Genomic DNA, 15,030 nt, shown 5'->3' on the forward strand with positions numbered 1-15,030 from the left:
ATTTTAAATTCTACATATTGTGCTTTTTTTTTTTAACATATTGCCTTTTTACAAAATTCTTAGTATTGCAGTAGCCACTCTGAAGGAATGTCACAAAATACCAGCAGCAAAGAAAACGTCAATCAAACTCTGATATCAGGTGAACAAGCCGAGGGAACAGAGGATCTCATTAAGACGGTGAGAGCTTTTTCTGCTGTATTTTAAAGGATCTAGCAACTCACCTTTTCATTTGGTGAGGATAACATACTCTACAATGTTCAGCTCATTCTTTCCTAAGGACATTTGCCAATTATTTGTTTGGCTTAGGAATTTGCAAAATAAGTGTATTTTTATTTATTAAACACATTTAACATGCATTATAGTCATATACATCTTATATATAAATAAATAGATATATTTAACTTGCAGCATTAAGTAGCCTTTAACACTTAGGTCAGATAATATATGCACAAAAAGAGATACATATGATTTGTGGAGGAATTATATACTTAAAAGATTGGGATCTGGCCTATATATTTTTAGGTGTTTATATTAATACAATAGGGAAAATTTCCAGCCAAATAGAATCACTTCTTTGTTCTTCACATGCCTGATATTTGTCAAACTAACCATGGCCTATTACAAAATGGTATATGGGAGATACTCAAGGCCCAGGCCCCGACAATGAGCTACATTTTCAACAATAAGACAGATCATTGAATCTAAGAGGTTTAATTGAATTAGCCTGGGATTCTAATTCAATCTCCAATCACAGCTGACTGATATCACTTTGAACAAATCAGTTAATATCTCTGTATCTCAGTTTTTCATCTGACAATTGAAAATATTAATACTTACCCTGCTAGTATGCTTCCTGTAAGAATTAAGTAGGATGTATGTGAAGTCTCATAGAAGAAATATGAAACTGTGTAAATGAAAGATCATTGATCTTCATGCATGGCTTCAGTCAGGTTAACATCCTGCCTTGCCTTTTATCCTCCCTCTTCCTTCACACCTGACATCAGTAAGTAATCAAGAGGGGTAAATAGGTTTTACACAAACATAGTTATTTGTATAAATCAGTTGGAATCAACTATCCAAGCCACGAGAGACCTACACTCCTGTAGTCTTTAAAAGACTAGAGCCTCTAAGGGCAAATAATATATCTCAAAGCTTATTTAGAAGTTACATGAGCAAGAGATATTCAGAATAAGGATAGGGATATAAATTTTTCTAAGAGTCCGAGATTAAGGGCAGAATAAAATTTGGTTGCTAGTTAATGGATTTTTCAATAGTATGTTAAATATTCAGAATAAAAATAAGGACTATAGTTATTCTCTTTCTTTGTATTTAGGTAATGAATAAGCATTATTATACATTTTCTCATTTGATGTAGTAGTATTTCAAAGCAATAAAAAACAAGAGATTTGTACCATGTTAAAATACTCTCAGATTAATAAATTCAGACTTGAAATCCCTGAAAGAAAAATACAGGGATTTTTCTTTTGTGATTTTAATATGGTATTTAAAAAGTTTTGCTGTATGTAATACTTTGTTACAGATAAGAGTAAAATGAGAAATGATCTTTAAAACATCATCAAATTGGCTATATAAATATCAAATGCTACAATCCTACTATCAAGCATGAGGTTTAAATTACTTCTTGTTATAAGGCTGCCCCATTTTAAGGACCACATTAGCCTTTTCCCTCCAATGTTCAGTTGAAAGGAGTTTTATTTTCTATAGTGAGTGAAAAATCATTTTTCTGAAAATGACCTTCCATAAAAGTTAAGTCTTGATTGAAATCTATGGTAAAGAAGGCGTATCTCTCCACGGTGGTAGCTCACAATCCTTATCTCTGTATGATCTTTCTGTTACATAGGCCAAAGTGTTTGTAAGTAACTTATCTACAGTATGTGAGAAGGTTTGGACTTTGGGACTCCATCAGACGTTCTTGTTAATGCTCATAATTGGAAGATGGCTTCTACCCATTGGAGGCGGGATCACTCGAGACCAACTCTCTCAACTTCTCCTTATGTTTGTGGGGACAGCTGCTGATATATTGGAATTCACAAGTGAGACCCTGGAAGAACAAAGTGTAAGGTAAGCAGTCCTGCAAGATCAGGGTCCCCAAACTTGTCTATTTGTTCTATTATTTATATTCTGCACAAATAAGGATTTTCAGTCTATTATACTTCCAAAAATAGAAGCATAGTTTCCTAATGTTCAGACATATTAGTTACTATCCCAGTATCTATCTATTATCTATCTATCTATCTATCTATCTATCTATCTATCATCTATCTATCTATCTATCTATCTATCTATCATCTATCTATCATTTTCATCTGAACTTCATGCTAGAGAAAAGGGCAAATAATATTTCCTTTGGGTGAGGACAGAAAAGCTCTACACTTCTGCATGACCCCAGGTTAGGTGAGGCCATGGTTATAAGAAAACCTTCAGGAGGTGGAATGATCATCCATAGCTCCCTCTTTCATGTTCTCAAGTAGCCAATCATAAAATTTTCTTCTAGCACACGGCATAGCTATATTTCCAGGAAAGCACCTAGAAAAGACATAGAGAAATCTCTCTTCTACCCATTTGGAAATTTATATTCCCTGGTGTGAATGGAGAATGGAGCAGATTAGGTTTATTTTACTAAATTTTATTTTTAGTCAGTTTTGTTCAAAGTGCCTAAAGGCCTTCTGGTGTAGATGCCTATAAATTAAAACTTATTGAGTTGGTACTTTTATTTTTGCCACAAGCAAATAAACTCAGAATCCATGATCACATCTGTTTATGGAACCACTTTCTTACCTTTAGGGATTTAAGTCTCAGTGCCTGAATGTACTTTCAGCTTGGGTTGTTTTGCACTATGCTATAAAAATAAATTGCAATGAAGCTAGCTTTTAATGCTACAGTTTACTTTATGCTGTGTTTCTCAAATAACGAAACATAAAGCTGAGCAAAATACACTAACTTACTGAGTAAACGTAATATTCCAATTATAGCACAAAGAATATCTATAACCAGAGGTTACCTTTACATCATCATTTCCTGTTTCATTTATACTAATTTTTCTTATACTTTATTAAGTAGACAGAATTTTAAAAAGAATCCAATTTAAGTTGATCCATTGTCCAAAATATTGATATTAAATTTGTAACTTTAATACCTTATATTTGGTCAGTGCTGTACATTATATAACAAATTTTCAAATACTTTCTTGTAATACAAGAAAAACATGAAGAAATCACGATCAAGCACATAAAAACAATAAACTATAGGCACAACGACAGGGACATAAAAATATAAATATGACTAGCTATACCTATAGAAATAAACACATAGATGCTAAATATCTAGGGAGATGGGGGGGGGGAATTAGGGTAGGAAATAGAGTATTCAGGAGGGATATGTTTCATGGGGCTGCTAATAAAAATGTGAGAAATGCCAAACCCAGCTATCTTAATGGTCTCTATATTAGGTCCATCCACAAATGACACCAAGCTTCATTTTATAGATCAGTGTTTGCCAATAGATGTTAAATGTTCAATAAGTTAGGCATTAAAATTTTAATGTCCCAGAAAAAAATTGAAAATCATGAGGTATTCATTCATTCAGCAACTGTAGATTGATTATCTAGTATGTACCAGGCAGTGAGTTAGGTGGAGATTGGGGAGCAAATGGTAAGTGGTGAGAGAAAATCTGGACACATCATACTCTCCTAACCCAGGTGATTTCAATTCAGCAATTTCTTCTGCCACCCACAAATTAATTGAATGTTTAAAAAATCTTTCTGTTTCTCATTTTATACTTGTATTATGTCCTTCAAAGGAATCAAATAAAATATACTGTGGTTATCATTTGCTTGTTTGTTTATTTTCCTTTTTAAATTTTTTATTTAAATTCAATTTGCCAACATATAGTATTACACCCAAAGCTCATCACATCATGTACCCTCCTTAGTGCCCCCTCACCCAGTTACCCCATCCCCACACCAGTCTCTTGTGGTTTGTCTTCCTCTCTAATTTTTCCCCACTCCTTTCCTTTATGGTCCCCTTCACTATTTCTTATCATTTTAACATTTATTTTTCAGGCTTCATGGTCTCAGACTGGTCATTTTATTTTTAATATAACTGCATTGTATCAGTGTTTAGTCTCCACTCCTGCATGTCTCTATCACTACTCAGTTTCCAAAGTCAAGGCCCAGAAAGAACCTAGAATTTTTTTCTCCTTAAAACCCACCTTCACTTTTGATTTTGTCACTGGTCTCATCTATACTGCAAGAATTGACACTGCAAATGTCTGTCTCCTCAAAGGAGAGATTTAAACCCTCCCACTGTGGCAAAGCTTTCCCCTTTGGACTCAAAAAAGACAGTCATGAAAAATAAATGTAATGTACTCATGAAAGATGTTCACTTGTGATAGCAAAGGAGGCTACTTCATTATAACCCATTTAGCGTTACCTATTTTTACAATATTTTATTTTCTATTTTATTTTATTCCGTAATTTGGCCTGACCGATTTAGGAGAAAACCTTCAATAATGTGTACACTGCAATGATGTCTACCTCTCTCTCCTGCATCCTGGCTAAATACTGCAAATCTATTTTTTTTAAACTTAAATCAATTTCTTTCCATATGCCCACTTTAGGTTCATTTTGCTCATTCTTGTGGTTGTGACTAATTTACATGGACTTGTGAGATAATGCAAATTTTTCTTAAGAGCTTGACTTTACACACCCTAGAATTCACTATTCTAATTCTAGGGTTCAGTGACATTTAGTAACTGTATGTGCAGCCATCATGAGAATCTAGATTCCTTGTGGCTGTTTGGAGTCAATTCTCACTCTCCCATGACGAACCCTAAGCAACCCCGGATATGCTTTCTTTCTGTACAGTCTCCTTTTCCAGAAATTACATGTCAATGGTATCATGAAATATGTAGCATTTTGCTTTTCATTTAGCATGTTTCTAGGGTTCATTCACACTGTTGTATGTATTAGTGGTTAGGTCCCTTTTAATTGCTGAATAGTTTTCCATGCATATACCACATTTTATTTTTTCATTCAGTAGTTGATATATGTGTATTTCTTCTTGCTATTAAGAATGATGTTATAAACATGCACTATAATCCTTTGGACAGGTCTGTTTCCATTTCTCTTGGGTCTGTACCTAGGAGTAGAATGACCGGGTTTATGTTAAGTACATATTGAACTTTTTAAGAAACTGCCAAACTGTTTTTTAAAGTGGCTGTACCTTTCTACATTTCATTTCTTCACATCCTCACCATTTCTTTTGAGTACTTTGAATTTGACCATTCTGTTGGGTTTTTGGGGTATCATATTGCAGTTTTAATTTCTGTTTCCCTAACGACTAGATGAGCATCTTTCCATGTGCTAATTAGCTAATCCTTTGTGTTCCTTCAGGGAAGTCTATTCAAATTTTGTCCACTTTTTTTTTTTTTTTTGGTTGGATTGAATTTTTGTTGTTGAATTTTAAGAGTTCTTTATATTCTAGATATAAGTCCTTCATTAGATACATAAATGTAAATGTATTTTCCCCACTATACAACTTGCTTTTCATTTAAAGACTATTTTTTAAATTTTTTATTTAAATTCAGTTTAATTCACCTTTACTGCATTATTAGTTTCAGAGGTAGAATTTAGTGATTCGTCAGTTACATACAACACCCAGTGCTCACTACATCAAGTGCCCTTCTTAATGCCTATCACTCAATCACCTCATCTTCCCATCCACCTCACCCTCCGCAACTTCAGTTTTTTTCCTATAGTTAAGAGCATCTTATGGTTTTCCTCTCTGTATGTTTTAAAAAAAGAATATTTTTTTAAAAAATTGATAAAGTTCCATGTATTAGTTTTTTTTAATTTTAAGTAGTATATTTTGGGTGTCATATCTAAGAAATATTTTTCTCAACAAAATTAGAAATATTTCCCTTTATAATATTCTGACTTGACTCTTGTGTAGTGTGATATAAGGATCTAAATTTGTGTTTTGTTTTATTTTGTTTTGTTTTTGACATTGTCCCAGAACAGTTTTTGTTCTAACTAAGACCAATGGTCTCTGTAATTTGTTGAAAAGACTATCCTTTCCCTATTAAATTGCCTTGATATCTTTGTTGACCACATATGTAAGGGTCTTTATAGACTTTCTATTGTATTCCATTGCTATATATATATCTTTCCTTATGCCAGTACCAGACTATTGTGATTACGGGAATTTAATGGTAAGTCTGAAACTATATTATTATACGCCTTCTAATATTCTTTAAAAAATTTTTTTTGGCTATTCTAGGTCCTCTATATTTCCATTTAAGTTTTATGATCAGCTTGTCAAATTCTACAAAATAATCCTGCTGGAATCTTGATAAGGATTGTATTAAATCTAAGCATCAACTTGTGAAGAAATGACATCTTAATTTTAAATCTTTTAATGTGTGAATATGAATTATCTCCTCATTTATTCAGATATTCTTTAATTTCTCTCAGCAATGTTTTGTAATTTTCAATATATGGGTCTTGTGCTGTTTTTCCTAACCTTATTTTTAAGTATTTGATTCTATTTGATAGAATTATTTTCTTAATATCATTTTATGTTTTTTATTACTACTACATAGAAATACAATGGATTTTTGTATGATGATCTTATACTCAGCAATCATGCAAGTTTATTAGTTTTCTAGATTCCTTAGGATTTTCTACTTATAGGATAATTCCATTTGTAAGATAGTTCTCATTCTTTTTAATCTGTATGACTTTAATTTCTTGTTCTTACCTTATTACACTGGTTAGGATTTCTAGTACAATGTAAATAGAAGTATGAGAGTGGGCATTTTGATCTCAAAGGGTAGAATTCTGTCTTTCACTATTAAGGATGATGTTATGTATAGGTTTTGCAGATATACTTTGTAGATGCCCTTGATCAGTTGGAGGAAATTCTTATTTCTAGGTTATTAGGAGTTTCTTTCTTTCTTTCTTTCTTTCTTTCTTTCTTTCTTTCTCTTTCTTTCTTTCTTTCTTTCTCTTTCTTCTTTCTTTCTTTCTTTCTTTCTTTCTTTCTTTCTTTCTTTCTTTCTTTCTTTCTTTTTCTTTCGTCATTGTGTTTTGTTCAATGTTTTTTCTATTTTTATCAAGATTATTATGTGGTGGTTGTCTTTCATTCTATGAATATGGTATATTACATTAACTAGTTTTCAGATGCTAAACCAACCTTGAATTCCTGGGATAAATCTTTTTTGATTATAGTGTATAATGGTTTCAATGCATTACTGATATGGGTTTGCTAACATTTTGTTGTTAATTTTTACATCTACACTCATGAGTATATTAATTTATAGTAATATTTTCTAATGATCTCTTTTTCTGGCTTTAATATTAGGATAATGCTGGATTCAGTGAATACCTCAGGAAGCATCCCTTCTTTCTTTATTTTCCAAAAGACTTTGTAAAGGTGTGGTATTATTTTTTCTTTCAATGTTTTATAGAATTTACCTATCAAGCCATCTGGGCCCAGGCTTTTCTTTTGGAAAGATATTTTATTACTAATTCAACATAAGTATTTCTTTATAAGACTATTCAGTTATTCTATTTCTTCTGAATTAGCTTTGATCACATTTTTCTTTTTTTATTACTAGGAATTTTTCCATTTCAAATAAATTATCTAGTTTTTATATAAAGTTTTTAATATTAGTTTTTATATTTTTCCTTTAAACTTGTGTCAGTTTCTACGGGGTCACTTATTATCCCCCCTTTTATATTCGGAGTTTGTCATTTGTGTCTTCTTCATTTTGTTTTGTTTAGATTTATCAATATTGTGATCTTCTAAAATAACTGACTTTTAGCTTCATTGATTTTTTTCCATTGTTATTCTGTTCTCCATTTCATTGACTTGTGCTCTGATGTCTAATTTCTCCTTCCTTCTGCTTGCTTCAGATTTAATTTGCTCTTTTTTCCCCTACTTTCTCAAGAGGAAAGCTTAGATTATTGATTTGAGATCTTTCTGCTTTTTGACATGCCATTAAAGCTATAGATTTCTCTCTAATCATAGCTTTATCTGTGTCCCATATGCTTTACTTTGTTATCTTTTTGTTTAATAAAGTTCAGAATATTTTCCAATATCTCCTGCGATTTATCCTTTCACCTATGGATTATTTAGAAGTGACCTATTTAATTTCCATATGGAGATTGCTCATATTTCTTTCTGTTCTTTTCTATTTTAATTCTGTTGCAGTCTTTAAATTATTTTAATCCTTTTAAATATATTGAGACTTATCTTATTGCCTAGCATATGGCCTCCCTTGGAGAATGTGCTATATATGCTTGAAAAGAATGTGTATTTATCTGTTGTTTGGTTGAGCGTTCTGTAAATTTCAACTGTGTCATGTTGGTTATTAGGTTATTTAATTCTTCTGTGTTCTTACTGATTTTTTGTCTGGTTGTTCTACCAATTATTGAGAATTGGGCATTGAAATCTTCAACTCTAATTGTTGAATTGTCTATTTCCTTTTTCAATACTGTCAGTTTTTGCTTCAAGTATTTTGAGGCTTTGTTTTTAGATGTGTATACATTCATTTTTTTAAACATCTTCCTGATGTAACAACTATTTTTCATCATGAAATGTCACTCTTTTTCTCTAGTAATACGTCTTGTCTGAAAGTCTATTTTGTTTCTTATGAACTTAGGTACTCCTCTCTTATGATACTGTTGGCATGGGATATTTTTTTCCATCCTTGTACTTTCAAACTCTTTGTATTTTTGCATATAAACTGTGTCCTCATAGACTACATATAGTTGAATTTGCATCTTTTTCCCTAGTCAAACTTTGTCTTTTAATTGGAGCATATATTAGTTTCCTGGGGCTGCCATAATGAAATACCACAAACTGAAAGTCTTAAAACAACAGAAGTTTATTTTCTCACAGTCCTCAAGGTTGAAAGTCCAAATCAGTGTCAGCAGGGTTGGTTTCTACTGGAGGTTCTGAAGAAGAATCTGTTTGGTGCCTCTTTCCTGGACTCTGGTGGTTGCTGGCAATTTTTAGTGTGCCATGGCTTATAAGCACATCACTCCAATCCATGCCTCTGTCTTCACATGGCATTCTCCCCAGTGTTTCTGTTAGTGTTTCCATGTTTTCCACTTCTTACAGGGACACCAGTCTTTGGATTAGGACTCAAATTAATCTAATATGACTTCATATTAATTTGCTTATATCTGCAAAGACTATTCCAAATAAGATTACATTCTGAAGTCTAAGAAGACATCACTCAACCTATTACAGTATATTTATTCCATTCATATACAATGTAATTATTGATTTGGTTGGATTTCTTTTTATCTGCCATTTTGCTATTTGTGTTTTTCTAAGCCTTACTCTTTTTTATTCCCCATTTACTGCTTTAAAAATATTTTTAGGGGATCCCTGGGTGGCTCAGTGGTTTAGTGCCTGCCTTTGGCCCAGGGTGTGATTCTGGAGTCCCGGGTTGGAGTCCCACGTCAGGCTCCCTGCATGGAGCCTGCTTCTCCCTCTGCCTGTGTCTCTGTCTCTCTCTCTCTCATGAATAAATAAATAAAATCTTAAAAAAAAATAAAAATATTTTTAATAAATAATTTTAATTGATTTTTGTATTATTTTATTGATGGTTACTATAGGGATTACAATAAGTATTCTAAATCTACATATGCTACTCTAAGTTGATAGCTCCATTTCTTCCCCCTCTTTTTTGCTATTGTCATTATATTACATCTTTATATGTTATAAACTAAACAATACAGTTTTATAATTATTGTTTCATAGCCTTTAAGTTTTAAAGAAATTAAGAGAAAAAATATGGCTGCATATTTATGTGTTCTCTTATATTTGCCCACAATTGGAAGAGCCTCTTTATTCCTTCTTGTGAATTTGAGTTACTGTCTGATATCATTTCTTTTCAGCCTGAGAGATTTCTCTTATTTCTTCTAAGGCAAATCTGCTACCAGTGAATTCTCCTAGTATTTGTTTAGAAAAGTATTTATTTTGCCGTCATGTTTCAAAAAAAGTTCTGTTGGATAGAGAATTCATGGTTGTCAATTTTTACATCAGCATTTTACATATATCATTCCACTGTCTTCTGGCCTTCATTATTTCTGTTAAGATGTTACCATTTTTTGTTGTTACCCAATACAAGCTGAGTCATTGCTCTTTTCAAGATTTTCTCTTTCTCTTTGACTTTGAGTCATTTGACTGTGATGTGTGTAGGTGTAGTTCTTTTTGTCTAACCTTACTACAACTTTACCTAACTTGGATCTGTAAATTATGTTTTTCCTCAAAGTTAGGAATTTTCAGCCATTATTTAGTCAAACATATTTTCTGGTCCATTCTATTCCTCCTTCTGAGACTCCTATTACGAATAAGTATGTTTACGTGTGTTCCATAGGTTTCTGAGACTGTTTTTTTCTCCCATATGTTTTACTTTCTTTTAATCAAATGGGATAACTTTCATTGATTTATCTTCCACATCACTGATTCTTTCTTCTGCCACCGCATGGCTATATGTAGACTCAAATTGTAGTGTATACCTACTGAATTTTTCATTTTGGATCCCATATTTTCAACTATCAAGTTTCTATTTAATTATTTTACAGCTTATATATTTTTATTTAGATTATCTATTTGTTAGTAATTGTCATCATTGTCATGATATTTTTTCTAATTTATGGAACATAGTTTTATCTTATTCTTTGAATATATATTTTATAGCTGCTTTGATGTCTTTGCTAAGTCCAGCATCTGGACCCCATTATAGTCAGTTTCTATTGATTTTTTTTCCCTGAGTATATATCAGTCTTTACATTTTTTTGCATATTTCGTATTTTTGGTAGAAACCAGGCATTTTAGATTATATTTTAAGCTTCCCCTGTACTTTAGGCTTCTTGGTGGTGGTGTTTTTGTTATCTCAATAAATTGCTTGAACTTAATCTAAGGAATCTCTTTCCCTTAGGTTGTAGCCACTGATGTTTCTGCTGTGTGTGTTTTTTTTTTAACATTTTATTTTTGTTTTATTTGACAGAGAGAAAGAGAAAGAGCACAAGCAGGGAGAATGGCAGGAAGAGGGAGAAAGAGAAGCAGACTTCCTGCCAAGCAGGGAGCCTGATGCAGGGCTCAATTCCAGAGCCTCGGGATCATGACCTGAGCTGAAGGCAGACATTTAACTGACAGGGCTACTCAGGTGCCCCTCTGCTTTTTTTAAAAAAAATCTTTTTGTTAGTCGTTTTTTTTTTTTTTTTAAGATTTTATTTATTTATTTGTTTATTTATGTATTTATTTATTTATTTATTTGAGACACAGAGAGAAAGGCAGAGACACAGGCAGAGGGAGAAGCAGGCTCCGTGCAGGGAGCCGGATGTGGGACTCAATCCCAGGATTCCAGGATCACATCCTGGACCAAGGCAGGCACTCAACCACTGAGCCAACCAGGCATCCCTGTTGGTTAGTCTTTAGCATGACCTATTAGGATTATACCTATAACTACATAGCTTGTGATTAGCCAATGATTTGGATAGGATTTGTGATCAAACACTTGGAGCCCTTATGATCTTCATCCTCTGCCAATGGATCTGTGTGTGGGTTGGATAGTACATTAAATTAATAAAGTTTTCATATATACTCAGGTTCTAATTTCCCCTGGGTTTTCTGGTTTTCTTGGCTCTTCTTGGCACATGTCTGGCATACATGGTGACCTTATACAGCCCTTCTAAGTCTCTCTTATTTTCTAAATCTCTCCATTAAAATTCAAGTTAGTCTACCATTCACCACAACTGGGATTGCGACCTTAGGGTAACAAGGCTTGAGCTCTCCCATTCATTTCCAACCAAGTTGATTACTCTTACTGACCATACATCTAAGCATAAGATTTTACAATCCACTCTAAGTCAAGTCAGCACACTTGTGGCCATGAGGGGCCTCTGGTTTTCATTGTCACCAACCCTGGTAGAACTTCTACTCTGACTGGCCAAGACAGCCTTAACATTCCCTTCAGTTTAACTAAACATTAAGAGGTCTATTGCTGAGTATAGGCCTTTCACCTCTCTTTCCTTATGGCATTTACTTTAGAAAACTTGCAACTACAAATTGTTTCTCCCCCCATTTGAGATTAAGTCTTCTCCCAGCTTTCTTGTTTTACTACTCAGGAATCTTTCTAATGGATGTAAGAATCCTCCCTTTGAAATGCGATCATTGAGAAAGATAGCACCATCTCTCCATCTCTTTGAGATGTTAGAAGCCTAACTCACATCAGTGTCATTAGCAAACACAAATGGTCTAATAATTTTTTTTTTAAATATAACAAATGGTCTAATTGTGTTGACCAATCTTTCCTCTAATGTCCTCTAGAACTTTTGCAATAACTTGCTCCAGTGCTTAAAAACTCTCTTGCCTTTTGCTTCAGTAGGGGTGAACTCAGCATTTCTTTTCTTTTGCAATAGTCTTGAATAAAGTATTCCTTGCCTATTTAACTCTGTCTGATGAATTTTTCTTTGACATATTCAAGCTGGAGGGGTGTGAAAATATTCCATGGACAAGAATGTCTCAAACTCCTACTCTTCATAACTGAAGTTCTACCAGTTTCTCATAAATAAATGTTACTCAATTTGTTATTTGCCTTTGGTTGATTTTCAGAGATATGAAGTGGTTATTTTTGACAATTTGTCAAGTATGTATGTTTTCATTCTACTACAGCCATCCTGCAACATTTTTAATAATTCTGAATTTCAGTATTGTTGCTAGGAAGAGTTAACTGGCTATTTACACATTTAGAGATAATTTTTAATGTGCAGGTTTTTTTTTGAGCACAGATCATTTATTAAAGAGAAAAAAATCTGTTCTCATAACATTACTATGTTCTCATAACATTACTATTATTTCATTGTATTTGACCACCAAAGGAATTTTCCTATGTTTATACTGTGTTTTCTTTTCATTTAGCTTTTATTGCTTTTCTTCTAGGCTAGGTTAATATTTCATTTTCTCATTTTCTTTTTCTCTTCTTTGATTTTTTTTCCTTCTCTGAAGAGGTTCGTTGAATGCTTTTCTAAAAAGTAGGTGAATTAGGGGAGTCTGGGTGGTGCAATCAGTTATGCTTACAACTCGTGGTTTGGGCTCAGGTCATGATCTTGGGGTTATGAGATTGAGCCCCACATTAGGGTGCTACAGTCAGCATGGAGTCTGCTTGAGTTTCTTTCTTCCTCTCCTTCTCCCCACCCCCCACACTCACACACTGTCTCTCTAAAATAAATAAATAAATCTTTAAAAAAATAAAAATAAAAAGTAGGTGAATTCTATCCACTGATTATCTCTTATCTACAGGAACATTTACATGTCCAAAAAGAAATAGTTAAGCGAATTAGCTATGACTTTATTTTTACCTTTCACCCAATAAATTTGGTACACTGTTACACCAAATTAGAGTCTTTTATTCTCCTGATTTTCCAAGTAGAGAAGTGATACTCACCTGTATAATTATATTTGTCAAGATCTTTTGTCTCTTTATGAATGGAATTCATTGTCTGCTTACATGCTTCCCAGTTGACATTTATGAAGACACTACACATGAGAAAATGTAGTGAGAGAATTAGGGGAGAAAGTTACACAATGGAGATAATGTTGAATAAATTCACTCCAGAATTCCTTCACATTTTGAGTGATTGCCCTTTAAGCTCAATGATTTATTTACTTTCTTTTTATCCTTCCTGAATAACTTTTACTATCTGACTGAGTACAAATTTGTTTGCTTCAAAAACTTTCTGGCCATTTATTCCAGTTTTTTTTTTTATAAATTTACTAATATATTTCTCAATACTCACATTTTCCTATATTTTGTTTGTGCTCAAATATTTGCGTATGCAAAAAATAGATGTTCATTATTGTAATGTTAAAATTTGGCTTTCTTAGCACTAGGGTTTATTATTTATCCTTATTTTGTATAATGATAGAATTAAAACACAGAGTTTAAGAAATATGTGCACAAAATAAAAATACTACTGCTATCATTACTGGTGCTGCTGCAGCTTGCTACTACTACTAGATAATGTTTATTTATCTCTTGCTGTGCTTCAAGTACTGTTCTAAGTGTTTTAGTTGTAATAAATTGTTATTTTTACAATATAAAATGAGGTAGACTATCATCACCATTTTATAAGTTGAACTGTGGCAGGCAAGAGGAGTTGGGAAAATCTCAAGGTTACATGGTAATAAAAAAATAACACCTAACTTGCATAATTAGTCTGTTTCAAGTGCTGTTCTAAGAGCTTTATATGTTTAACTTATTTTTACAATATACTAATACAATTATCATATAAAATCCAGTAACTATTATTATTGGTATCCTCATATTGAAGATAGGTAAACTAAAGCGTATAGATGTGAAATTATTTGTTCATGTTCATGTAGTAAGTAAATATCAATCTGGGATTGGAGGCCCAAATCCTGTCTCTCTAGTGAATGTTGGAGCTGGTATTTGAACTCCAGCAACCTAACACCATACCTCATGCTTTCTGCAGCCTGGCAGACAAATTGCGCATGAGTTTTTGGTTGAAATATTGAAGTTTGGGATTAGAAGAAACTTCAGAAGTAGCCATCTATTGAATAATCTATTTTACATCTGTTGCAAAATCCTCTCCAGAATTTTCGCAACAAGTTTTTGTCCAGACTTTCTTTGAAAATTTTCACTAATAGAGACTATACTAACCCTGGGGCAGCTTATTCCATTTTTGAGTTGATATTATTAGAGAGTACTTTTCTCTATTGTGATAAAATTTGCATTCTTATAGGCACCACTAAAATCCTTTGAATCTGAATTGGCCCTCTGAAGTCACAAGAAATAAGTTTAATGCCTTTTCCACGTGATAGTCTTTTAAATATGTGGAAAAAAAGTTTTTAGGGACTCTTCTCTTAGTTTCTTAAGCTATCCCACATTCACCATGGCTCTGAGATCTCTCACCATCCTGGCCTCTCTTTGTACCAAAACCTTTATAAATTTTCCTCCTTTAACATGAAG

The 15,030-nt window shown here is 32.9% G+C and overlaps 1 protein-coding gene across 1 annotated transcript in view; it reads left to right on the forward strand.

Annotated features, from left to right (window-relative positions):
- TMEM26 (transmembrane protein 26) overlaps positions 1-15,030 on the forward strand; it is a 47,552-nt gene that overhangs the window by 22,870 nt on the left and 9,652 nt on the right. Inside the window, exons 3-4 of the mRNA XM_041750738.1 lie at positions 64-177; positions 1,862-2,082. Coding sequence (XP_041606672.1) covers positions 64-177; positions 1,862-2,082 — 335 coding nt within the window. The remainder of the gene's footprint in view (positions 1-63; positions 178-1,861; positions 2,083-15,030) is intronic.

This window comes from Vulpes lagopus, chromosome 3, assembly GCF_018345385.1.
Source record: "Vulpes lagopus strain Blue_001 chromosome 3, ASM1834538v1, whole genome shotgun sequence".
Classification (NCBI taxonomy): domain Eukaryota; kingdom Metazoa; phylum Chordata; class Mammalia; order Carnivora; family Canidae; genus Vulpes; species Vulpes lagopus.